This window comes from Leucoraja erinacea, chromosome 5 (genome assembly GCF_028641065.1).
Source record: "Leucoraja erinacea ecotype New England chromosome 5, Leri_hhj_1, whole genome shotgun sequence".
In the NCBI taxonomy this organism is placed as follows: domain Eukaryota; kingdom Metazoa; phylum Chordata; class Chondrichthyes; order Rajiformes; family Rajidae; genus Leucoraja; species Leucoraja erinaceus.
In genome coordinates, this window is record NC_073381.1 from 42,325,795 (window position 1) to 42,353,395 (window position 27,601).

Here is a 27,601-nt window from a genome sequence, read left to right on the forward strand (position 1 = left end):
CCAATTAGTGCTCCAACACATTTTCAACACATCTCCCCTGTCCAACACATTTTTAAAGAGCATAATAAATTGTCAAGCAAGTCTGGTAAGTTACAAGCGGGCGTGGAAAGGAGGCCTTCACGTGTTTCAAGGAAGAGTGGGAATGGCGACCCAACAGAGTTTTAAGGAGGCGGGAAAATGTGATTTGTTTTCTTCAGTCTTGTGGTTGTGTAACATCGTCCAACGTTTGACAATAGGAAGAAGGTTTAAACGATGTTCAGGAGATCATGAAGACAGAAAAACCACACCCAGAGCGACGGCTCCGAGGCGTCCTGGAGGAGCTAAGCAACGGATGCAAGTGCGTATAAATGCAGATACTGATCACCCCGCTGTAAAATGGTGGTAATGCTGCATTAATCTGTTGGAGCAAGTCTATCAATACAAATTAATTATTTAATTAATTAAAGTGCGACCGGCTAACATCTTCATGTTGCGTATGATTCAACAGATTCATGCTGAAAACCTCAGTGACTATCTTAAGGACATACCAAATTTTAAGCTTTTCTTTTCAATTTAACTTTTTAGTTTTGACTCCACTGCTTTATGTACCAACTGTGTATTTTTCAAGCATTAACTATTTATTTTGAGCCCTGCTCCATCATGTTAAATGCACAGTCAGTCAGATGCATTTAGTAATGCTCTTATCTCTGGGACATAAAATGTGTGTTTGGCACAAAGTTAGTAGACAATAGGTGCAGGAGAAGGCCATTCGCCATTCAATGTGATCATGGCTGATCATCCCCATTCAGTACCCCGTTCCTGCCTTCTCCCCATATCCCCTAACTCCGCTATCTTTAAAAGCCCTATCTACCTCTCTCGCGAAAGTATCTAGAGAACCGCCCTCTGAGGAAGAGAATTCCACAGACTCACAATTCTCTGTTGTTACAGCTGTGGCACCTAAGTCTGGTCGTCCTGCACCAGGTGAATATTACAGAGAGCACAACACTTTTAGAAAGGAAAGAAGCATTTCTCCCTAGCATTTAGCCAACATTTCGTTCTCCGCAGGTGCCACCAAAAGCAAATTAAATACTCATTTTACTAATTGCTTAAAATGTTGAGGCATTCTTGAATATGATACAGCCTCTGTACTCCAAACAAAATATTGATTGAAAGGTGTTTTCATATATTCCGAAACCGTATAATGATCTGAAGAAGGGTCTCGACCCGAAACGTCACCCTTTCCTTCTCTCCAAAGTTGCTGCCTGTTCCCACTGTGTTACTCCAGCTTTTTGTGTCTACTAATGGTAATTTACAGATTTTGAAATTGAGAATGAAATGATTGTCTTGGATCACATGGGATAATTGAGATGTTCTTCTATTTCATATGCAAAATACTTTTTGAAGACATCCACTTTGTATTTGATCTATTGCCTCCACATTCCCCCAACAGCCGTTTTGTGTCACTGGGAATGAAGGACCAAAATGCACTAGGAAGGACAAAGTTGGACAGAGAGAGACTGAAGGCCTGCATAAGGGAGATGGTAAATTAAACTTTCCCCGGTTCTTACAGATGATTAACATTAAGAAACATTGCTGAGAAACCACGGACTTAGGTGCTCATGCAAATATTGCTTTAGATCTTCATTGTGGCATTCTAGTTTGTGCAGAATTCAATAATTTATAACGTTACACCTATTATTCTGTTCTACACTGGTCTAGAATTGGGGGGCATAGTCTCGGGTGAAGTTGTTGAAGTTTAACAGTGAATGAGAGGAAATGTCTTTACTCAAAGTTGTGAATTTTCAGTATATCACAGCACTTCTTATGTTCAAATGATGAAAAAAAATTAAGACAGGGATTTAAAAGATATTTGGTCTGCAAGAGGATTGAAGGATACATAGATTAGCAGGGTTGACACTGAGCATCAGCTATGAAGCACAGGGATGGCTCGTAAGGCAATATCCCCTTTCTCCTGCTCCCATGTTCTCACAGTCAATCTTAGGAGAAGGATCTGAAGATTCAGAAAGCAGAAAAAATTCTAATTTCCTAGTTAATTAATTTTTCATGTAACACTTACTCTTCATAGCTCTTGGAGCTGTATAGCATTTCAATTTAAGATAATTTAGAGTTGTGACTCCCATTTTAATTAAACCTCACGATACACAGCAAAGGGTCAAGTGGCTGCACAGCCTAGATTTTGGTCCCGCGAGAGACATTTGCCTGATATTTTCAAAATCATTCAGCGCAGGGAAAATTGTTTGAAAGATACCATGGATGACTTGAGAAATAACTTGCTGTACTGCTTTGATAGATGATAGCTGTCAATGACCAATACTAATTCCACAAACCTAGTGGTCATTGCTATAAGATTCAAAATAAAATGCAATAGGCAATGCTGAAAGCGTAGATCCTCTTTTTAAAGACAAAACATACAGAAGGTCTGATTGTAATCTTTACACTGAATACAAGCAAATGTGTCTGATTCCAGGAGAACATGGCACAACAAGCAAAGACAATCCGATCCCAGGTGAAGAAAAACACATTCAAGGACAAAATGAAGCAGGTTCAGAGCTTTCTGCATAAACTCCGCTTTATAGCTGAGGAGGTAAGAGATTTGGCTGGATACAGAAAGTAAGAAACATATTCAATTTTGCTGAGAGTTCAGTACAGCAGAATCTAATATTGAATTCATATTTTCTTCATGGTTATGCTCACGAATAAAGTAGAAAATAAGTATGGTTAACTTTCATATTTTGCTTAATTAATGCTAATAATTTTCTTTCACTTTCTCCCTTTCCTCTCTCACTTTCACTCACACTTACTTTGTCTCACACTTCCTCTCACTCTCATATTCTCTCACACACTTTCTCTCACTCTCTCTCTCACGCTCTCTCACGCTCTCTCACGCTCTCTCACTCTCTCTCTCTCTCTCTCTCTCTCTCTCTCACACTCTCTCTCACTCTCACTCTCTCTCACACTCTCTCACTCACTCTCTCTCACTCTCACTCACACACTCTCTTTCACTCACACTCTCTCTCTCTCTCTCTCACTCTCACTCTCTCGCTCACTCTCTCTCTCTCTCTCTCACTCTCTCTCCCTCTCTCTCTCTCTCTCACACTCTCACTCACACTCTCACTCACGCTCTCTTACTCTCACTCACACACTCTCTTTCACTCACACTCTCTCTCACTCTCACTCTATTGTATCTCACTCTCATTGGAGCTCTCTTACGCTTTCTCCAATTAAGATATCCTACTCTATGTAAATACCTCTCACTCTCTACCATCTGTTTCAAAACCCTGACACAATATCACCAAAATGCACTTTTCCTAATCTGACCCCAGGAACACATCCTGCCCTGTTATGTATCTGGGGCACATTAAAGATATAGTAAAGATAGAAGAGACATATTTGATTAAAGTTTTGCTTGCAGCAAGTAAGAAGGCCATTACCAGGCAGTGGCTTAATGAACAACAGTCCAACAACAGACTGCCATTCCAAGTGGTCAGAAAATGTGCTGACAATTTGTATTATGTGAGAAACTGTATTAGTCCTTGAGAGCTCGAGGAGAATTCATTTGAGAAGATCCTGGGAAAAATGGACTGTTTACCATTGTTTCAAAGCCATGACACAATATCACCAAAATGCACTTTTCCTAATCTGACCCCAGGAACACATTCTGCCCTGTTATGTATCTGGGGCACATTAAATATATAGTAAAGATAGAAGAGACATATTTGATTAAAGTTTTGCTTGCAGCCAGATAACATTCAGGCATGGCTTAATGTTTTTTTTAATTTGGGACGTGAACCACATGGTCTTATTCCATTTTTTAAATATATTTACTTTTTTTTCCCTATCTGTTTATTTTTTTATTTTGATTGGTGTTTTTCTTATTTTGTTTTATTTATGGTGATGGTAAATGTTGCACTGTTTTGGGTATATATCTCTGTGAAAAATCAATAATGTTTTAAGTGGAAAAAAAAAAATAATTTCCAGATAACGAATCAATGATTTTTTCCATGACTGAACCACATGGTCTTATTCCATTTCCCACTGCTTTTACAAATGCGTTGCTATCTATAACATTTTTAATATTTTGACCAGTGCATTTTCTTCCCCACTACCGATGTAAGGCAAACTGGTCTATAATTCCCCATTTTCTCTCTCCCTCCTTTCTTAAAAGAGTGGAGCTACATTGGCTACCCTCCAGTCCACAGGAACTGATTCAGAGTCGAGAGAACATTGAAAAATTGAATAGCTTCCTGCAGTTTCTAATATTTCACATTTCTATTGCAGCCCCAACACAGCATTCCCGAAATTTTCATCTGGATGATGAGCAACAACAAGAGGATAGCATATGCTCGAATTCCATCCAAAGATATCCTGTACTCAATCGTGGATGAAGAAACAGGCAAAGACTGTGGCAAAGTTAAAACAGTCTTTCTAAAGGTAATGTCAGGTTGTCAACTGGCAGGATTATTGGATGGGTTTAATCTTCTGGAAGGAAAATCCAGGGGAGCCAAGAATGTTTTGCTTGGACAAAGTACAAAGTGCTGGAGAGACTCAGCGTGTCAGACAGCATCTTTGGAGGAAGTCAATAGGCAATGTTTCTTATCAGGACCTTTCTACAAACTCTTGCCAAAGAAGGGTCCTGACCTGAAACGCCACCTGTCCGTCTCCTCCACTGATGCTGCCTGACCTGCTGAGTTGCTCCAGTACCCCATAGGATAGATCTTGTGCTGCTCTGAGATTGATGGCTGCCTGCAGCCAGACTGCCAGAGTGGTCACAGACTCAGCTTTCCTCTGAGAGATCAGCTACCAGCTCATATGTGTGGCCCATCGGTGGCAGCACCAGGATCTCTCCCAGAACAAGAAGCCAGCAGAATTTCCAGGGTAGCTTTGTCAGCTGGCAGAGCCCTGTCCACAGCGCCAACAACCCAAAACCTTTCCTGAAGTTGAACACTTTGATATCCACAAACATTCAAAAACATCTGGGAACCATGAAGCAACAAAACCAATGTGCAAAACATAAGATTATAAAAGCAGCTTGATAAAACTTAAAACAGAGAAAAATCCTAATGCATTTAAACACACTAAACTAAATTAAAATGTTGCTTGCCTTTTTCTAGGCAGCTATCTCTCTCCCCCTTGATGTCAATGGTGCCACTGTGTGTGCAGCAGATTAAACCTGCTGTTGCCTCAGTGCACAGATTGGGAGCGTGAGAGTGCAGCAGCATGTCAGCAGATGCTGCTGCCATTTTAAGCTCGGACCAGGAATGGATTTCAAAGAAACTTGAGTCAGTTTGGAGAAACCCTGGATGGTAACATTATCTTTTTAGAAAAATCTCGTGGCCTTTGGACAGCAATTTCGGTGGCACTCCATCTATTACAGTCATTTTGGCAAAGCTCATAATGTTAATATGTAATTGTCTGTACCACTGTAATTATTGTCACTTCAGCATGGGAGTTTCCATGGGATAACAAAATGTTTATTTTGAAATAACCTAATCAAAACCTGTTATCTGGTCATGACCTGCATTGCATTGTGTGTATTCTTGTTGAATGAAAATCGGCTGCCATATTAATCTACACAAAACCAGTGACTACACTTTAGTTTAGTTTAGAAATACAGCATGGAAACACACACATGGGACAATTTTGCAGAGGGCCAATTTATCTACTGACCTATGCATCTTTGGAATGGGGGAGGAAACTGGAGCACCCAGAGGGAATCCACCTCTAACATTTGTCCACCTCTCTGTGAATCAATACCCCCCTCACCTGTATGCACCTATCACTTGTCAGGATAGACACATGATGCTGGATTAACTCAGCAGGCCAGGCAGCATCTCTGGAGAGAAGGAATGGGTGATGTTTCGGGTCGAGTCCCTTGTTCAGACTGATATCAGTAGCAATGTTACAATATTTTGAGATTTAAAAAATCAAGTCTGCAATTTATCCCATCAGATAAAGCATAACAATAAGTTTAATTTGACACCTAATTCACTTTCATATCTCAAGTAATAAAAACGTTATGGCCATTTTCATACTCGGAAATTAGCATCTTGTTCCCTATTGATTTTCTATGGACATAACAAAAAAGCTGTGATCGTGGACAGTCAAAAGCCCATAACCTTCTTAAAAATTAAGAGAACTGAATGAAATTTTCAGTTATCATAGACTGAAGCATTCTGAAACAAATATAAAATAATCTTACTTGGATGACCTGAAATTAAAGCATATAATTAGTTAGTTACCCAATTGTAGCTAATTTCATACTTAAATTACTAGATCTAAACATCTATCCATTTCTTAATAAATGATTAACATTTTTAAATAGCCCAAGTGTCCAAATAATATTCACAAATAATTCACAATAAAACATGATTTTTAAATCTCATTTACATCAATTTATAGGCCAAATGGAAGGAATTTAGTGTTCAATTGCTGTAAATTAAAGTCAATTTAAATCAGCTTTCTAGTGGGTTCCTGTGAACGCGCTGGTTTAGAACGTTCACATTGCGCTGGATTTGTGCCCTCAAGTGCCCAGAAAAATACTGCGGGATATAAAGAGCCCAAAATGAACTACTCGCTATAGAAAACTTTATATACAGGGTTAATAACAAGCCCCATTTAATGTAAAAATAAGGTACATACCTTTAATTGTTTGCTTTATAAAACCCTGGGGCTGCGAGAGGTCGCGGGTTGAGAGAGTGATTTTTAAACTACTATAACTATTATACAAGGCCATAAAAACTAATAATACCTTTTGCGACGGGGCCTTTCAGCGATTTTCCGTTAATGATTTACTAGGCTGAACATTTTCGATTGCAACAGCCTAGTGAAAATCGCGTTTTAAACCCGCCCCCTCTAAACGGCGCCAAAATCGCGCACACGGGGTGGGGCAGATGCTCAGCCACGATTCAGGTAGGTTTTGTAACATATCTAATATCAGGGGCATGGGCAGTACAGAGATAAAATGTAATCGGAGACTAAAACAGGTTGGAGAACTGGGAAAGGGGGAGGGGGTGGAGAGAGAGTGAAAGCAAAGGCTACGTGTTCAAAGGTACTTCTTTCTTATTTTTCACTTGTCAGGTTTTGTCCAACCCCCACCCCTTTTACAGCTTTCTCTCCCCACCCCTCCAACTACAAATGCCTGAAGGAAGGTTCCAACACAAAATATCACTTATCCATTCCCTCAACAGATGTTACCTGAGCTGCTGAGTCACTCCTGTATTTTGTGTTTTATTCAAGATTCCAGCATCTGCAGTTCCTCGTGAAAGAATGTCAACAATGCTGGTTAATATAACCAAGGAAAGACTTGGGCAATGTTGTTTTATTTCCATTTTGTAGATGCTGTGAAACGCTCCTGCTTTCTATCTTATATGTTTCTATATTTCCTTCTTACCGAGAAAGAGGTGATGCAGCCCATTGACCCTGTGCTAATCAGGAGCATGTCACATAATTGCCACAGACAGGCTGTGGAGGCCAAGGCATTGTGTATTTTTAAGGCAAAGATTGACAGATTCTTGATTAGTAAGTGTCAAGTGTTATGGGGAGAAGTCGGGAGAAATGCATTGAGAGGGAAAGGTAGATCAGACATGATTGAATGGCGTAGGCACGATGGGCCGAATGGCCTAATTCTGCTCCAATGACTTATGAACATGAATTTACCTCACAGAGCAATCCCATCCCCCCACTAATTTTTCTAATCGCCTAATCTCCCCTTCTTCCTATCAGTTCTATCTCTTTACCTACGTCCAGGGCCATTGGTCGGTGCACTGCTGTGCATTTATTTAAATCTTTCAAAAAAGTCTTACTTACACTTACCTCTCCACAGCTTCCTGGAAAGAAAGGCTTTGGCACTGGATGTTGGACAGTCCAGTCTAAAATAGAGGTTTACTTTTGGTTGGGATTGAATAAACAGCGGAAGGATTTCCTCTGTGGCCTCCCCAACGGATATGAAGAGAACAAAGCTGTAAAGGGACCCGGGACGCAGTCTAGCCCTCCGATAAGTCTGACCTATATCAGTAAGTACTGATTTTGAAAGTAAATGATTAAACTGTACAGTCAAGATTCAAGAATATATTTTTTTGTCATATGTACCAAAATGGAATAATGAAATTCTTATTGAGTAGCTCAGTGGTATTTAAAATCTATATCTTACTACCTACCTGGGTTATGAGTTTAGTTTATTGTCACATTTTTGTTGCATGGTAACCAGTCAGTGGAAAGACAATACATGGTTACATTTGACCCATCCACAGTGTACAGATACATGATAAAGGTAATAATGTTTAGTGCAAGATAAAGCCAGTAAATTCAGAGTGGAGATTTAATAGTGGAGTGATTGTAATGCGTGATTACAGATCCACTTCTGTGGCTCGCACCCTAAGAGTCACCTGGGTTGGGCGCCATCTTAGTTGGATGGATAAAAAAACTGCATAAAAACTAAAAGTGCAGAAAATATTCAGCTGGTTAGCAACAGTGTTCTTGGGATAAACTGTGCATAATTCAGCTCATCTCCCTGACTAGCTCTCCTCAAGACTTTTGTAATATTGTCGGGATGCATGGCTTTAATCATCATTCTCCTAGTCTTAGAAACTGGCAGGAAGGCCTGAAGAGCAAATTACAGCCAGCACACTGCCAAGGCCTTGCCATGCCATGCAAAGCCTTTGCTAGCTCACTGGATGTCAACGGGTTTAAGATTTTCATGTCTCTGCTAGTCTAAATGAATTTAAGCAATTCACAAAATGAAAGAGTTAAAAATCCAAATAAGTGAAGAAAAAGAAATCAGGCACTTGACTTTATCCACAGAGAAGGTATTGCATTTATTTGTACATCAATCTTCAGTGGCGTGAAACCATGACCGGCATACACAGTACACCCACCCCCATTCCTCAACATATATGCGCTCTCCCATTGGAGACCACTGGCAGATTGGGTTTAACCTTCAACTAGTCTCAGACTTGTGTATGTATGATGGCACAAAAAGCTGGAGTAACTCAGTGGGACAGGCAACATCTCAGGAGAGAAAGATGGGTGATGTTTCGGGTCTATACCCTTCTTCAGAACGGTCTGAAGAAGGGTCTCGACCCAAAACGTCCCCCATTCCTTCTCTCCATAGATGCTGCCTGTCCTACAGAGTTACTCCAGCTTTTTGTGTCTATCTTCAGTTTAAACCAGCATCTGCAGTTCTTTCTTACACATTGTCTATGTCCATGCACTGGCATAGAAACAAAAGCCCAGAGATTCTCTGCAAAGATGTTGCCGGATGGTAAACGGGATTCGTCCAAATGGCTTTGGAGGAAAGGAAGTTGAGAAAGAGCTCCTGAAAGTTACACATTGTGATAAAAATGGCTTCTGCTCAACTTGCAGCGTTGATGAAAATATCAATCAAGGCATCAAGTTCTTGAAAAAGAACTAATAATTGTGTGAAGCAAACTGTTGCCACTAATGTTTGACAATTTATTCAGTCAAATTTGGAAATTGATTGGCTTGTCTTAAAGTCATTGCATCATTCGTAATAATTCTGTGTTTTCTTTTGCCAAACCAGAAAAGCAGCTTTTCCAGCTCAGAGTCCACATGTACCAAGCCCGCAGCTTGTGTGCCGCAGATACTAGTGGCCTCTCTGATCCATTTGCTCGAGTCTTCTTCTCCACCCAGAGCCAATGTACTGAGGTAATTACCATGTAATCGAAAGGCACTTGTGTCAACGAAAGAAAGCACACTGCTGAAGCCTTTAGATAACTCTTTGGGTGTCAATGGCGTCTAACCTTAAATATCTCTGGTAGTCAAAATAGCGGCCACACAGTGGTATAGCTGGTGGAGCTGCTGTCTTTCAGCACCAGAAACTCGGATTCAATCCTGACCGTGGGTGCTGTCTGCATGTTCTCCTTCTGACCACGTGGGTTTTCTCTGTTGTGCTGCAGTTTCTTCCCACATTACAAAAGACATGGAGTTTGTAGAGGATTGGCCTCCGTAAAATTGCCCCTGGTGTGTAGGGAGTGCATTCAAAAGTGAGATAACATAGAATCAGTGTGAATGGTCAGCATGGACTGGATAGGCCATACGGCCTGTTTCCATGCTGTATCTCTAGACTCAAATATTTCAACATAAAAACTCATCAGATATCGGCAGTCAAATAACTCTTTTGCAAGTCCTGATCTTACACAGGGGAAAGTATATTTTGAAACAAGATTGTACCCCTGGAAATGGGAGAGTGGGAATTTAATTGTTACAATATATACGTTTAGATTCTGAAGCTCTTATGGGTTTTAGAATGTGAAATGTGTTCTAAATGAATAAATAAACATCCCACATTGGTTCAATGTATACAATGGTAAAGTCGTGGAAGCAAAACATCAGCCTACCTTCGCAAATAAGATGGTATTAAAAAGAAAATCTGTTCTATTTATCTTTGAAAAAAAATCTAATTTCATATTCTCTGATTTTATCTTGAAGTTTGAAGTTTATCAGAATGAGGGGTGACTATTGAAAAATGTAAGGTCCTTAAAGGGCACAACAAATTAGACATCAAGATATTTGTAGTGGTGGGAGAATCTCAAACAAAGAGACATGGATTCAGGATTAGAAGGGTCCTGACCTTGTTTAAAACAGAAATGTACAGTAACTTTTTCCTCACAAAGTAGTGAATCTCTGGAAATCTCTACCCTAGAGCTTTATGGAGGCTGGATCATTGGGATCATTAAAGAGAAAGTAGACAAATTCTTGAAACATCAGGTATCTGAGTGCATAAGGACTGGCAGATATGCAGGTGAAGTCTGTGGCAGATCAACCATGATGGTGCTGAATTGCTTATTTTTCCTTCCATGTTTTTATGTTATCTTTAATATCATTATTCAGCTAATGCTAAATTAAGAGTTAAATATCCAATGCAATGCCTAGCAAATGATACTGTAATTTGACTAGGGGATGCTCTGCTGTTGATTTGTTGACTAAATTCTCATTCAGTCATTTTTTATTACTTTTATTTTTTTGATGCTTTTCCAAGATTCTCTATGCATAAAATTCAGCTAAAGGGAGGGTGGGAAGGTGAGAAGTACAAAAATGGTTATGAAACCAAAATCATAAATATAATAACTTCTGTATTGAAAGGTTTCCAATTTCGGCTTCTTCATTTTGTTTCCCATAGGTTTTACAAGAGACACTTTGCCCTACCTGGGACCAGATGTTGGTATATGACAATATTGAGTTATATGGTGAAGCACAGGAACTGAGAGATGACCCTCCCATTGTGGTCATTGAAATTTATGACCAGGATACTGTGGTAAGGAGTCCTGAACCTTACTGTTAAATTCTTATTCTAATCCCATTCTAATTCTATCAAAAAGTGTTAATATTGTAAACGATTTGTGAAAACTAGGTCATTAGATATCTTAGTTAAATGAAAGTGTAACTCAGCAGATGCATTTATAAATGAACATATATAAAAGCAATTCGAACCCCCAAAAGTTTCCAGGAATTTAACGCATGAACCAAGAAAATGGCTTTCAACAAAATAAAAAAAATGTTCACAGACTTTGTCATATGATCTGCCACAAATTCCACACAAGGTCAATGAAGCAACACTTTCAGTGTACCCAACTTGCATCATGCATTATTCATTCTTTAATCAGTTGGCTTCCTGAATATAATACTTCAGTGTTTTCAGAAACCAAGAATGACAAAAGAACACGGTCACATGCTGCGCTCTTTATCTGCGATCTTATTCCTAATTAATTAATGTGCCCTTTTTTTTCAAAGAAGGTGTTGGCATGGTATTAACAAGGCTGAAATAATTTTGGTTGTGGTGTAACTTGTATTCAATAAGTAATGAAAGAAAATTGAGTATAGTCCAATGGGTATCATTCATACCATCTATGTTTCCAATCCATATATATATGGTCATAGAGTGATACGGCATGGAAACAGGCCCATTGGCCCAACTTTCCTACACCGACCAACATGTCCCATCTACACTAGTCCCAACTGCCTGAGTTTTTGGCCCATATCCCTATAAACCTAACCTATCCATGTATCGGACCAAATGTTCCTTAAATGTTGCGATAGTACCTGCCACAACTATCTCTTCCTGCAGCTTGATCTATACACCCACCACCCTTTGTGTGAAAAGGTTACCCCTTAAATTCCAATTAAATCTTTCCCCCCTCACCTTAAACCTATGTCCTCTGGTTCTTGATTCCCCTACTCTGGCAAAAGAATCTGCCTTTACCCGATCAATTCCTCTTGTGATTTTATACACTTCTATAAGATCGGCCCTCATCATCCTGCGCTCCAAGGAATAGAGTCCTAGACTGCTCAACTGCTCCCTATAGCTCAGACCCCCGTATCCTGGCAACATCCTCATAAATCTTCCCTGCACCCTTGATAATGCTTGATAATATCTTTCATATAACTATTCCTATATCTATTATATTCTGTAAACCATTCTTTGAATTCATTCAAATTCGGGTGCCCACTATTAGATTAAGTCTATGGTGATGTCCACAGAATAGATAAGTGCAGGAATGAGATCCATTTAAGAACATTACATCAGCCAACATAAGTTTGGCGACATTGCAGAATTGTCACGCCATATTCTACTGATCAGAGGAAAAAAAGACAGGGACTGTATAGTATATTCCACCATGAAAATAAACAATGTAATTATGTCAAATAGTATATAGGACAGACAATTTTGGACTGTGGAACTGAAGCCAGACTACATGCAGAGATGTGAGAGAGAGATAGCATACAATCACTGTTTCAACCTTTGTCTTTCTTACTGTGGGGTTCCTTGTAGACTTTGAATTCCATGTACTGACATTAATCAATATGGGCTAGCTGTCTGATTATGTTTTGTTTTTTCTTATTCACTCGTTGCTGGATGCATTGTGTACCATGGGCTAAGTAGAGTTTACATCTTTCAGGCTTGCTGTAGTTTGAATAGCACTAGACAAGATTTTTATTAGATTAGATAACAATGATGATTCTGATGATTTTCTGATGACAATTCAAATGAAAATAATGTTGCACCTTTAAGTCCACACCTATATGTTTTGTACGATCAAAGAAATGTATACTGGAGCTAAAAAAATATTTAGATTTCACATGGTCTTTAACGTGATAATCCCAAGGTGCATTTTCTGATTTATTTTCATCCAATTTTTAAATTCAATTTCTTCTGAGTTTTCAACCACTATTTTTGATCGATTTTTCTCATGCCTGCCGTAGTGCTCATTGGAACAGAAAGCAGATCTACCGTTCAAACATTTGGCATCCTGGAGTGATTAACCACAGCAGGAAAGAAAGCATAACTGAACTAAAATCATTCCCTCTCCAAACAGCCTATGCTTGGTGTGCTTTGAAACAAATGCAGTGTTTTTAAAATTCCACCCTCTATTATTTTGAGGTTTAATTGCATACCACCACCATATATATGTGGTACCATTACCCCCAAGCAACCTAGCCTGGCATAGATTTGACAAACAGGAGCAGCAGATTTTGTTTAGGTTGAACCAGGCCATGATGCAACCAGTCAACATGCTCTCCACTGTACACCAGTTTAAGAGAGTATTCATTGACATACTGAATATCCTCAAATTTCTAAGAAAGTAGAGGCATTAATAGACTTTCTTTATGATTGCATCAATGTGTTGGGTCCAGCACTGTCCTATTGAAGAAGACAGGTTTGTGGATCCTCAACCTTCCACTTTCAAAGTCACCAATCAGTTCCTTGGTTTTACTGATGTTGAGAGCAAGGTTATTCTGTCCTCATTCAGTCAGTCCGTCGATCTCCCTCCTATACTCTGATTCATCATCATCTGTAAATCGTCCAACAATGGAGGTGTCTTCAGCGAATTTGAAGATGGTTTTGGAACCGTATCTGGCTACTCAGTCCTGGGTATAGAGTGAGTAGAGTAGGGGGCTGAGCACACAGCCTTACTTATCTGATGGTTATTGAAAAGGAAGTGTTCCAACCTCTCATTGTATCATCAGCAAATTTAACAACCATACATTTGGCACTTTCCCTCTATATCAGTACCATCAGGCTTGGATTGTTTTCTCTGGAACGCTGGAGGTTGCAGGGGGAACCCATAGAATTATGTAAAATAATGAGAGGCAAAGGTAGGGTAGAGAGTCGGAGTCTTTTTCCCAGAGTATAAAAATCAAATACTTGAGGGTGTAGTTTTAAGGTGAGAGGGGCAAAGTTTAAAGGAAATGTGCGGGGCAGTTGTTTTACAGAGAGGGTAGTGAGTGCGCGCTGCTTGGTTTGGTGGTTGAGGCAGATACAATAGTGGCATTAGGAGGCTTCAGGATAGGCCTATGGATCTGCAGGGAATGGAGGGATATGGGTTGTGTGCAGGTGGATGAGATGATCTGGGCATCATGTTTGATACAGATATTGGGGGCTGTAGGCTCTATTCTTGTGCTGTACAGTTCCATTCCTTCCTCTCTGTCAAAGGTGTTTATGATTTATATTGAAGCCTCAGAATATATCTTGATGGATTACCACTTGCCATGTCCTCGCAACCAAAAAACAAACCCCAATCCTGTCTCTTCCCTTCTAACTTACTAAACTATATCTCAAGGTTCTCTCCAGATGTGACATTCTTTCTTTTTGAAGCTAGATCATTACACTGAAATTCCAGACATAACACTGTGGAACTACAAATAGCCACAAGGAACACAGCAGAGTAAAGGCCAAGGCAAATCAGTACCTAAGGTGTGCAATAAATGTAGCATTTCCAGCATCACCAGGTGAGCAATTGTGGATATCCAAACTAGATGATAGAAACACCACAAAAGCCTTTGCCGGTAACTCTGCAAGCATCCTGCCATGCAGTTTCACTATTTCTGATCAATGCCAAGCATTCCATTATGAGCCTTTATTTTCATGTAGTTAGAAAAAAGGAGATAGGATTAGATTGTGGAAGCAAATTCAAGTTTAAATATGTTGCTCCCATTAGTCAAGTTGTACATGATCCCTCAGTTATAAGTGATTGGATCAGTTACCAGAGTGTGCGTGGCACTCTAGCAGAGAGACAAAAGCTTCATGGATGAAGGACCAGGGGAAAACAATAACATTTGTTCATTTTTCTTTTGAGGAATATCACGTTAAAGACTGCTTAAGGTTTCTTAAGTTAAAGAATATTTTCTTCAGCAGTCCTAACTTCAGTTTAACATTAATCATCTCTGTGACAACATTTGATTTTCTGTTCTGCCTGTCATTGATATAATTATGAATTTCTCAACTAGAATATTCCATTGATGAAATTACAATTATTTAAAATTATTGCTCACTAAATTAATTTTCCATCAAAAATTCCCAATATTTGGAAACTCCAGGTTGATTACACAATGCAAGATACCACTCAGTGAATTTGTATTGTAAATGATTATTTAAGTTTAACCAAACAAAACAGATCAAATGCCAAATGGCCATCCAATTGTAACACAATGACATTGCATTTATATTACTGGAGTGACAACTAGGGTTGCCAACTTTCTCAATCCCAAATAAGAGACAAAACGACAAAATAAGGGACAAATTCCTGATGGCAATTCGTTGACCGACTCGGCCGTGGCTGGGTGAATGATGAGTTGGACCGAGTGCTGGACTGCACACAAAGCCCAGCCGGCAGGCCAGCTGAGGAGTTTTGGCCTGGGCTCCGGACTTTGCGTGTGACTTCCGGCGCCCCATCCAACTCATGAAACAATGATCGGCCATGCCAAGGATGGGTGGTGGTGTCGGCGGTAAGCGAAAGTCCAAAGGTTGAACAGCTGGCTGGGCTGCTGACCGACGGGGCCACGGGCGAGGCGCTGCTGCTACACTCCATGGGCTGCACTACGTTGCGACAGGTGAGGCAGGGCCGGACGCGGTGCTCTGACCTGACAGTCCCCTCGATCCGAGTAATAGCAGTCAATTATTGGACATGGGCAGTACCATGTGGGACAAACCAATTTAGCCCAATTTTACAGGATGTCCCAGTTACTACAGAACAGTTGGCAACCCAAGACTAACAACCCATCCAGGGTTATCCAGGGATATATTGACAGATGGTGAATTTAAAATCAGTAACTAAAATAAATATAGAATAAAATGCTGTTTGGCTCTGAATAGGTCTAATTTAATCTTGTCCTTTAGGGACAGAAAACTGCCATGTAATTTCAGCATCTACTACAATATTGATTGTTGCCTAACAAGGCAACAGATTCAGGCAAATGGCAGTGGAGGATTAAAAAAAATTAGGAAACTTGTCCCACAGATCTGTGATAAAATTCCCGTTGGTTATTGTTATAGTTTTCTATATTTCACAAAATGTCCCACAGTCATTTAGCTCCAGACAAAAAGCAGATGCTATAATCCTGAAATAAAAGAAAAGTAGAGAATGCTGTAAATACTCAGTGGATCAACCAACATCTCTGGACAGAGGAACAAGAGATGTTTCAGATCCATGACATTTCATCTTTTATTATCATCAGCATTGCCAGTCCTGTGTACAACCTGTTGAATGGTTACAGAGAAGACCCACAGTAGTATACAGTCATGACACTTATCAACGTTCATCCCAAGCATAGTTCTACGTCATGAAACCAAACACAGTTCCAGTAAATAAAAGAATCGGCTTTCCTACTTTGCCACTTCTTAGTTATTCCCTAGGTCGGGTTCCTGGGATAACTCACCATCAGCAATGTGGGTGCAGCTGCACCACATAACTGTAGCAGTCAAAAAAGGCAACTAGCCATTGAGCGATTGGCAACAAATGCAGCCCGTGACACATACATCATTTCATCTTCTGAATTAATTTTAAAATATCAGGTCTAATTTGTTATTTTAAGGTTGTCTGCAAAAAGCCAAATCGAGACCAAAAATGCAAGGAACCAAATAATTTAAAATATAATTTGTGCTGGTAATTCAGTAAAAGTAAACTGATGGAACAACTGTTTGAGAAAATTCTGAGTGCTTGAATGTTTTAGTCTAGTTTAGTTTAGCGATACAGTGTAGCAGTCTTAAAGAACTTTAGACAATCAATAGATATAGATCATCTTACAGAACAAATTGCCTTTGATTAACTCTGCAACTAACTTTTCAATCTTATGAACGCAATGAAATGCCAAACAAAACAGCCTTCCAAGTTTGACATAGATCCGGTAAGAACATCTTTACAATTAGTATTTGATTAGCTGAGTAAACCTATTGTAGAATAGTAGAATACATAGATAGTAGAAATGTTTCTGTAATACAACAAATAATATAAACAAGGATTCCCAGAAAAATTGTAAACATATAAAATTGTGATCTAATGAGTCTGAAAGCAAACTATGATTTTTAATTTCCTGTTCACCCCCATTGACCATGTTGTGATCAATTTAATTCTCTCTTCAGCAAGATCTGTCAATCCACTTAGTCTGATGCTGAGTGAGGATAATTCAAGACCTAAAATCTTCTGCGAAACCTTGTGCATCCATGTGTGTGCTTCCCTCTTTCAATGATGGTAAAGTTAGGTAATTGGTAATAAATCTGTGCTTGCAGGGAAAAGCAGAGTATATTGGTCGAACGTTCTCAAAGCCTGTGGTGAAGATGGCAGAAGAGGAATATTGCCAGCCTCGATTCCCCCCTCAGCTGGAGTACTATCAGATCTATCGGGGGAATTCGACGGCTGGGGACTTGCTAGCTGCTTTTGAACTCCTACAGGTAATGTGTAAAAACGCAGGTTGCCTTTGCTTTCCTTTATAATTTTCATCTTCTTACTTAATATTTCCATGACAGGTTTTGGTGCTGCAGAAAACTGTAGCTTAAGCAGTAGATTTTCAAACAGATCTTTGTCAGTGCACCATCATAGCTGACCGCAAGATGATGTCGCGCTGCAGTGGGATAAAATGCAGATTGTTTTGTCCCGTTGGCCCTGAGAATAAAACTTACTACATTGTTTGGCAGCCTCCACAATTTGAGCACTTGTAAGGAGAGCCTCCATATATTCCAGCTCCTGGTTTCACTGTCAAATTGAGGCTTGAGATATTTTCGTGAAATTAATAAGGTTGTACTAACACACTAACTCTACACTGCACGGTAAATGCGTTGGTGTAGCAATGAGCATGGCTTCAGATATGACTGAATTCACATGATACATTTCCCTTCGCACATTGTGGAGTTCATAAAGATAGACGGTAAATCCTGCTAGCTGAGTCTTTTGTTAACTTCCTTAAAATTATCCCTTCTGGTTTCCGACCTTCCCATTAGTGAAAAATGTTTCACCTTATTAACTCAAAAAATTTCAAGATTTTGAGTGCCTCTGTTCACTGATGTGGGAGGTTGAGTGGTTCTTCTAGGAGCTGGAATTAGATCCATTGCTTTAAACCACAGTCTATCTGCAAAAATAAATGATGAGTCATCCCAGCCAATGACATTATTTCTCATCTGGACTGCTCATAACCCTTTAGAAAAAGGAATGAGTAGAAATAAGTAGAATAGATGAATAGATTTGAATAGCTTTAGCAATAGAGTGTGAAAAGACTGATGACACATTTGTCTTTGTGTGAGGCAACGCTCGTTTAGATTGATACTGAAATTAGAATCATGAGGAAGTGAAGCTGCAGTTCATTTGTCCACCTTTCTACTTGAAAGACACTCTTGGAATGTGCATTTTATGAAACATTTTATCCTCCACCTCTGAGAAATGCCATTTTATTGAAATACGAAGGTTTTAATAATATTGTAAATATTAATTTATTGAATCAGTGGTGTTGAATAAATGCCAACAACGGTGGAAATGCAACTGAAGTATTTGAGTATTGTAAAATAGTAAGATTAAACGAGTACTTACCAGTACGAAGTTTGATCTGTATTTTATGAGGAGTTACGATGAGGGATTACGTGAAGAACCCACCCAGCGCGCAGGCGCGGCATACTTCCAAGCAGCGGTGTGGAATCACAGATAGACACTAGTTGAAGTAAAGATAGTGAAGACCAACGAGACATTAGTCCGAATTTGATCTATATAATGAGGGTGGGAGCGGAGGGCACGTAATCCCTCATCGTAACTCCTCATAAAATACAGATCAAACTTCGTACTGGTAAGTACTCGTTTAATCTTACTATTTTACTTCGGAGTCACGTGAGTGACTACGTGAAGACTTCAAAGGTCTGTGATTTCAAACCGTGTAACAGTTATATCACTCACTGCCGAAAGATCATCGAGGGAGGAAGTGGTAGCTAGAGACCAACAAGTTTGTTTAGTTATAAAAGAAATATTTATTAACTATAACAAAAAAAAAAATAGCTCCCATGGGCTTTAAATCATAACTTTGCGGTTTTTAAAACGGTATCCGCAAAGACGTCCTGTTCCATCAGCGGTTTGTTGTAAAATCGTTGGAATGTCGATTCCCTTGACCATCCCGCTGCTCTGAGGATGTGGTCGAGGGGAACCTGCATCCTATCCGCCGCTGAGGTGGACGCTGCCCTGGTTGAATGGGATTTAAAAACATTTGTGTTAATCCCTGCCATGCTGAGGACCTGTTTCAACCATCTGGATAATGTTTGGCTGGTTACCCGTCCAAAAGGCTTTCTGTGGCTAACCCATAAGGCTTTCTCTCTCCCTCTTAGCGTTTGGGTTGTGTCTAGGTAATGATGAAGGTGGGTCACCACACACAGCCTAGGATCTGGAGGGTAAGCCCGGAAGATCAACGGGGAGTTTGATGTACCTGGTCTACTTTGTTTTACCAACCCCGGCATGGTGAAAGTAATGGTATCTGGGGTGGTCACCATGTAGTTCAGATTAAGCTGATGGAGCGAATGGACCCTTTGTGCTGAGACAAGCGCCATGAGCATGAGGGTTTTGTAAGTGGCCTGTTCCAGGCTCAGGGATCCCACCGGAGGCCAACCTCGAAGGTGTGTAAGAACTACACTCACATCCCACATGTGAGTGTATCTAGGTGTAGGGGGTTTGGTATTAAAGATCCCCTTAAGGAGTCTGATGACTAGAGGGTGGGATCCCACACTATGCTGTTCTATCGGCATGAGGTATGCGGACAGTGCGCTCCGAGCCGTATTGATGGCACTGTAGCTCATCTTGAGGTCATGGTGCAGGTGGGCCAGGAACTCCAGCACATCCGAGATCGAAGTCGTCGTGTAGGATGTCCCTGCGTCCAGACAGTACTGTTCCCATTTCCTGATGAAGGTCAGGTACTGTTTCTTGGTGGAAACTCGCAGGGATGCCGACATGGTGGTGATTGTTCTGTCTGATAACCCCAATCCCCGGTAAGGCGTGTTCAAAATCTGGAAACCAGGAGTTTCAATTTTTGGTGGCATGGATGGCTAATGCCAGTTACCGGGTGAGTCAATAATTGGGGGTGGTGTTGAAGGACCATTGGTGTATCAACAACCATGTCGTGGAACATTGGGAACCATGGGTTGGGTAGGCCAGTCGGGCACGACCAGAATGCCAGAGGCTGAGTCTGCCTGAATTTTCTGGAGTACCCGACTGATGAGGCAGAAGGGAGGGAAAGCATAGAAAAAGAAATTTCCCCAATCCAGCGTGAAGGCATCTACCGCTGCTGCCTCTGGGTCTGGTTCCCAAGCCACATACATGGGTAGTTGGTGATTTAACCTAGACGCAAACAAATCTATATCTGGCGTACCATATTGCTTGATAATTTTAGCAAATAATTTTGGGTCCAACATCCACTCGATGTTGTCGTTGAATTTTCGTGACCTGGTGTCCGCCACTAAATTTAGTTTGCCTGGTAAATAGGCAGCTGATAGCCAAATATGTCTCTCGACACACCATTGCCAGATTATAGCAGTTAATTTGTCGCATGATACTGATTTAATGCCACCCATGTGCTGGATATAAGATACTGCCGTAGTGTTGTCGATCATAATTCTAACATGCACGTGTCGCATACCAGATGCATATGCTTTTAGCCCATAAAAGGCGGCGAGCATTTCCAAAAAGTTAATGCCCAGTGATTGTAGTAGCGATGCCTCTGAGTTAGTCCATCTGCCACCTGTGCTGTCTTTGGAGTTAGTAGCTCCCCAGCCTAAAGCACTGGCATCCGTTGCAATGGTTATGTTAGGATTGGTTACGGTGATAGGACTGTGAACAAAATATTGTCAACCCACCACTGAAGTTCTGATTTGGCTTCAGCGGGTAAATCCATTTTGCGATCATAATGCCCCCTATTAAGGCGTAATGCATGATTCCTTGGTTTTTGTATATTTTGATAATGCAAGGGCCCATGTTGGGCAGCGGGAAATGCTGCTATTATAGAGCGAATAACTCTGGTTATATGCCGTATTCTAGGTTACGGTGTGGCAATTAAATGGCTACAAGCTTCAAGGGGTGAAACTGTTTTGTTTCTGGGCAGAGTGACAGTCATGTGAATCGTGTCAATAGTGAAGCCTAAGTAATCCATGTTAGTAGTAGGCTCCAATATTGATTTATCTGGGTGGAGGATAAAACCCAAAGTTTCAAGGAGTTGTTTAGTGGCTAACACTCCTGCGACAGCTTGTTCCCGTGTTCTTCCTAAGATGAGAACATCGTCCAGATAGGCCACTACTAAATGTTTTAGTTCTCTCAATTTCTTCATGGCCACTTTAAGAATTTTCGTAAATAGTCTGGGAGCTGTCGTTAAACCTTGGGCAAAGCTCGGTACTGCCATAGCTGGCCCCTCCAGATAAATTTCAGATATTTAAAGTAATCTTTATGAATGGGTACCAAATAGTAAGCATCTTTGATATCTATGCTTGCCATGTAGTATCCCTTGGAGATCAGTTGTCTGGCAGTGACAAATGTCTCCATTTTGAAATGTTGATACTCAACAGACTGATTGAGTGATGTCAGATCAATAATAATGCGACATCCACCATCTTTTATGTTTTTGAGAAAAATATTTGATACAAATTCTTGCGGCTCGTGTGTGGTCATTTCTATGATGCCTTTAGCCACGAGCCGATCAAGTTCAGCTTGTCCTTCTAACTCCTCTCTCACTGCCGAGGGAAGGAACACCCTTTGGGGCATGTGCTGAACTGGCGGTTCTACGCCTGGTTTGAACTCAATCTTGTATCCACTAATACTGTTGAGTATAAACTGATTGTTAGTAAGGGAGCACCAAACATGCTTGAAGAACCTCAAACGTCCCCCTGTTAATACTACACCCTTTGTCTGTGTATGTTGACAGGAACCAGACCCACCTACCTCCATGACACTTGTGGGGTCGTTTCCGGTTGGGTCTGGCCCAAGGTTGTCCGTGTTGGTGCTGCGGTGGGGCGGCGCATCTTCCCACGCTCCGCCCTGGGGCCCCCGCTCTAAAAAAGAGCACTGGGGGTAGTGGGAGGCGGTCACCAGGCTTTCACCAGCTTGTATCTGCTGGTGGCTGCCGAGGGCGTGCGGCCAACTGGGTGTCTTCGCCCTGCTCGGTCCTGGCCCTGCCCTCATGAGGCCTACTGGTTTTGCCGCCTCTTCCAACTCCTTAAGGTTTTGGCCAGATCCGCACCAAATAGCAGCGCCTGTCGTTCGGGCGCTGGAGCTTTACCGAGGCCCGCATACGTTGGGTTGAGGGCAGGCCTGATGTTGTCCCGCCGTAGGTTGTTTAGCTCATACGTGGTGCTGCACATCAGTGCGAGGGCATCCTGCTGGGGTATGGTCAAGTCTTCATCCCCAACGGACCGAGCAAAGGCGGTGACGGCTGCTGAGTGGAGCTTCAGGACTCGCTGCATTTTGACCTCCTGAGCCCTTATGTGCTGCCCCAGCTGGTTCCAGATCTGCCCATTTACCGTCTTGACCCTCAGCGCCTCGCAATTTTCGGGCGCGATGTAGTTGTCAAGGGCCTGCTGGACAGCCTTGTCCTGCAACAGCCTGTTTATAGTTGCCGCCATTCTGGGTGGCAACACCATCCCAGTTGGTTGGTGGTGCCGCATATCGGCCCACGACACCCAGTAGCTCTTCTTCCGGCACGCCCGGCATGCTGACGATATCCTCCGCCTGCCCTTGGGATAGGCCAGCCCAGTCCTGGCCTCCCTTACTGCCCTCGAATATAGAGGGTACAGAAGGGTGTGGGGAGGAGGCCAAAGCCCGTCCTCCTGGGAGATGCCTCGCCTGCATCTCCTCGTTTATCATGCGCTCTAGGAGTTGCCTCATGCAGCTTATCCGAGCGTCTCCCCTTTTCGGTGGGGGAGAGTGTTCCCGTTCCTCCGAATCATCGGAGGACAGTGGCCCGGTCAGTTTTCTGTGTCGCCTTCCTCCCAGTGCGGGGCGTTGAGATCTGCACACTGGGGGCGGCTCGGTGCGGGTGAGCGGGAGCGTTGAAAAAGCTCCTCCGCTGCGAGAGGCTGCCGTCCCGCTATGGACCCGTCCTCGGGTGGAGTAGGGCAGGCAGTCCTCCTGGCTGGTCGCTTGCGAGAGGCCATTATTCTCTCTAGCGCGACTCTGTAACGAAAAAGACACTTACCTGAGGTCCCGTCTTTATGCTGCAGCTGGAGAGCCTGGCTCCAGCTGCTGCCGCTGTTGCACTGCTGACGTAATGCCGCGCCTGCGCGCTGGGTGGGTTCTTCACGTAGTCACTCACGTGACTCCGAAGTAAAATTAACAAATAAAGAACATCCATTGAGAAGACTAAATGTATCATTCATTGAATTTGTTAGTCTGGATGTTGATGCAGCAGTTTTTCTTTGTATAGCCTGGACTGCATTCTTACATGGAAAACATAGTGCTGGAGGAAATCAGTGGGTCAGGCAGCATCTCTGGATAGGTGAAGTTACAGGCTGGGACCGTTCTTCAGACACAAACGTCACCTATCATTCTCCATAGAGGCTGCCTGACCTGCTGAGTTATTCTGACACTTTGTGTTCTACCCAAGATTCCAACAACTTCATTTTCTTGTGCTACATTCTTAGATCTTCCTCATTGCTGATTAATTACAAATGACATTATTCCTTCAAACAAAGGTTCCTCCATCTGGAAAACACAACCTGCCACCAATTGATGGCCCAACAGATTCTGACCGTGGTCCGATTCTCCCTGTTCCAAAAGGGATCCGGCCAGTGTTAAGCAAGTACAGGATTGAGGTAGGTAACCCCTCGAAGTTTGTCATTGTCAAAACAACATGTTAAATGGGCCATCGAGTTACAGCGTGATGAGCGTTGACATCCAACTCTTTTGTCCTGAGTCCATGAAGAATTAACCACATTGCAGGGGAGACAGGATCTCAATGTCAGGTGTAACTGAAGGATGTTAGCCCTCCTGTCAGGATTGTGAACGAAACACTGAACAGAAGGAAGCCATTCAGCCAAGTGCATCCGTGCTCATCAAGAATGAGCAATCTAATCTAATTCTGCTTCCCGGATCTAATAAACCAGGAATCTGTTGTGTGAAATCAAAGCACAGGGGATGAAATTTAAATGGTTTAGTCGGGGATGGCGATATGGGAGCGGAAGATGTGGGCAGTGTTATATGTACGTTAACACAAACTGAGCTGCTGTCCTGATGTCATTGGGAATAATTTAGAGTATTGGGTTCAGTTTAGTTCAACCTGTTCTCGGAAAGATTATGTTTAGCTGGAAAGGGTGCAGACAAGATCTACGAGGCTGCTGCCAGAACTCGGGGGAGAGGCTTAAAGGGATATGTACGTGTGCAATATCATGTAAGGAATAGATAGGGTAAATGCACAGTCTCTTGCCCAGTGTAGGGGAGGTAGTTGAGACGGGTACTATCACGACATTTAAGAAAACTTTAGACGGGCAGATAGGATAGGTTTAAAGGGATGGGCCACAAGCAGGCTGGTGGGTCGTGTAGACGGGGCATGTTGGTCAACGAAGGGTAGCGTTTCCATGTTGTAAGACGCTATGACTAATGTGGGGTAATTATTGCATGCAAAGGGTGAATGTGAGGATGTTCCAGCAGTTATTCCAGAAAGAGACTCAAACACTGCTCCAACGGAAAGAAGAGAAATCTGGGAAGTGAATCCAACATCTTTAACAAAAGTAGGAACTCTGATCTCCTTGGGGAGAAATGTATGATTACCAAACTACATTAGGGTTAGGGGATACTTTAACTGTTTCTCCTTCTGCAGATACTGCCTAACTTGTTGAGTACTTGGAGCATTTTCTGCTTTTATTTTCTATAACTTTGATCTTCAATGACAATGAATGCTCAGTGATTAAATATATATTTAACTCCCCGAATAAATAAAATAGCTTCAACGCAAGTCTGAAACCTAATAAGGGAAATTAATTAAACGTTCACTCAATCCAAGCTAGTAGAGATCTCTGAAATACCCTGACAGTTTTCACCAAACTTTAAATATCGCTCTATTTTGATGGACATGAACATTAAGTCATCTTCCTCTTTTGTTCCCTGTAGATTCTCTTTTGGGGTCTCAGGGATCTCAAGCGGGTGAACCTGGCGCAGGTTGATAGACCACGAGTTGACATTGAATGTGCTGGAAAGGGTGTGCAGTCTGCACTCATTCAAAACTACAAGAAGAATCCAAATTTCAGCACATTAGTCAAGTATTTTGAAGTGGTGAGGACTGACTATTGCAATTGTGCATGCTTTACTTCTGGCAATACTATATGTAAGTCATGTGGTCTGTGCCATATCTTGGTATGAAAACATTATTTATGCCAACATTTGCTTTTAACCAGTTCAGTTTTCTCGCATCAAAGTCAGAAATAAGTCCAATCTCGGTGGCCCAAGTCAAAAGGGTGCTGCAATAGCGGCTGCATTTTATGGACCATCTTCGAAATTTAGTTCCATCAACTGTATTGGAAATGAATTTCAGAAGCTGAGCACAACCTGCCACCAATGTTAGGTTGTGGGTTTCATGCAAATGAACAAAGAGCTGCTTCAACCTCTGATTATTTTATTTCCTGAGTTGCCTGCAGAGAATGATCATTAACAGGTTTAAAAATAAAGAAAGTCACTAGAGTCACGAAAGTCACTAGAGTTGATTTTTCCAAGGATTATGCATCTATCCATGAAGATTTGAAATGGTAGATAAATATGGTTGTTAGACCCGTCTTTGTGTGACATCAGATGTCACATGCACTTGCATGTCCCTTGCCTGGGGGAGTAGAAGTGATTCATGGGAGAGACAAAACCAGGGCAAAGCTGAGCACAATTTCAGAGAAAACTCTCAGAAATGTTTCACCAATTCATTAAGGTAAATGGGATGCTGCAAGATACCTTGGTTACCATGATGTATCACCAGAGCTTGCAGTGTGTCAGAAAATCGTTGCTGCATTGGTTGTAATTATTCATTTATTCTGGTGATGACAGAGAGTTACACAACCTCAGCCTTGATTTCATAGTTACATTGGCAATATATAAATTATCAATGATTGAAAATTTGCCAACTCAACCAAGCTGCAAATACGTGTGTTGACGGAGCAGGCCACAAAACCCAGCCGGGATCCATAATTTAAATCCATCAAACTCGTCAAACGTGCAGTGGGAATTAATATGTTGTCAAATTGTCATCGAGACCAACTTTCATTGAACTTGTGATTTACAAGATATTGATTAAATTTTTTTTTATTTTGGCACAATTTAAAATCTTTTCAGTGTAATTGGAAAAGTTAGTGGTCTGAGAAATCAACAGAACCTGAAAGTGTGGGAGAACAATTGACACGAAGCAAAAAGAAGCGAGTTTTCTGACAAGGATATGCAACTACAAAATTGTACTGCACACAAAGCCCGAGGCCGCGGGTGCATTAGGACAGGCTAACTGCTCATTGGTCTTTCCTTTAATCTTCCATTATGGAGGATAACCAGGGAGGTCACAAATTCTATGTTGATTACCGTGGGGTGAAGTGCATGACGAGGAGGGGTCCAGGGAGAGGGTGGATGGAGGGTCCAGGAGATCAGAGAGAGAGTCCGTCAAGAGAAAGTGTGAAATTTAGAAATGTAGTGAGTGTGAGCTGGCATTAAGATGCAGATTTAAGGGCCCGTCCCACTTGGGCGTCATTTGCACGTCACGCAGATGGCGCGCGAGGATTTTGAGAATCCCCAAATCCTGGGTTGCCGTGTGCTACCGCGTGTCACTGCCTACGCCACCACGCCTCACCACGCGCCATGCATGTGTAATGCACGTCTTGCGCTCGCCGTGCGTTGTGACGTGTAAATGATGTTGTGTAAATGAAGCACACGTGGGACAGGCCCTTTACTGTAAGCAGTCAGTCAGGGGATTGTGGTATTAGGTCTTGGGGGAAGAATCATGATCTGCCTCTGCCGTGGGTGGAGATACTGTATCAAGGAAGAGATCAGATTGGAACGCTGAATTGAGATTTGGCAGAGTGGAGGGGGCTTGAACAAGCTTGCATTTCCAAAGGGGAATTTTGGGGTTTGGGAAAGTGTGATTCATGATGAAAGGCATCCATTTCCCACATGGTAACTGCAGTTTAGGCAGGCTCTCATTAAGTATCACTGGAGCAGACCTCGCATCAGTTTGCGTCAACGCCAATTGTCAAGCATCAGTTTACGTTAATCATAATCATAATCATATGTTATTAGCCAAGTATGTTTTGCAACATACGAAGAATTTGATTAACCATACAGTCATGCCAATAAAAAGCAACAGAACACACAAAATACATTTTAACATAAACATCCACCAC

The 27,601-nt window shown here is 41.6% G+C and overlaps 1 protein-coding gene across 6 annotated transcripts in view; it reads left to right on the top strand.

Annotated features, from left to right (window-relative positions):
* The window catches only part of otofa (otoferlin a), a 255,023-nt gene that overhangs the window by 187,273 nt on the left and 40,149 nt on the right, over positions 1-27,601 (top strand). For 4 of the 6 annotated variants that reach the window (XM_055635423.1, XM_055635421.1, XM_055635425.1 and 1 more), the window contains 11 exons: positions 237-337; positions 1,430-1,520; positions 2,468-2,584; positions 4,279-4,431; positions 7,823-8,012; positions 9,539-9,663; positions 11,138-11,269; positions 17,116-17,139; positions 17,522-17,683; positions 23,933-24,052; positions 25,347-25,508. In XM_055635423.1, coding sequence (XP_055491398.1) covers positions 237-337; positions 1,430-1,520; positions 2,468-2,584; positions 4,279-4,431; positions 7,823-8,012; positions 9,539-9,663; positions 11,138-11,269; positions 17,116-17,139; positions 17,522-17,683; positions 23,933-24,052; positions 25,347-25,508 — 1,377 coding nt within the window. Of the gene's footprint in view, positions 1-236; positions 338-1,429; positions 1,521-2,467; positions 2,585-4,278; positions 4,432-7,822; positions 8,013-9,538; positions 9,664-11,137; positions 11,273-17,115; positions 17,140-17,521; positions 17,684-23,932; positions 24,053-25,346; positions 25,509-27,601 lie in introns of all 6 variants that reach the window. The other 2 variants (XM_055635427.1, XM_055635424.1) reach the window with 1 other exon arrangement.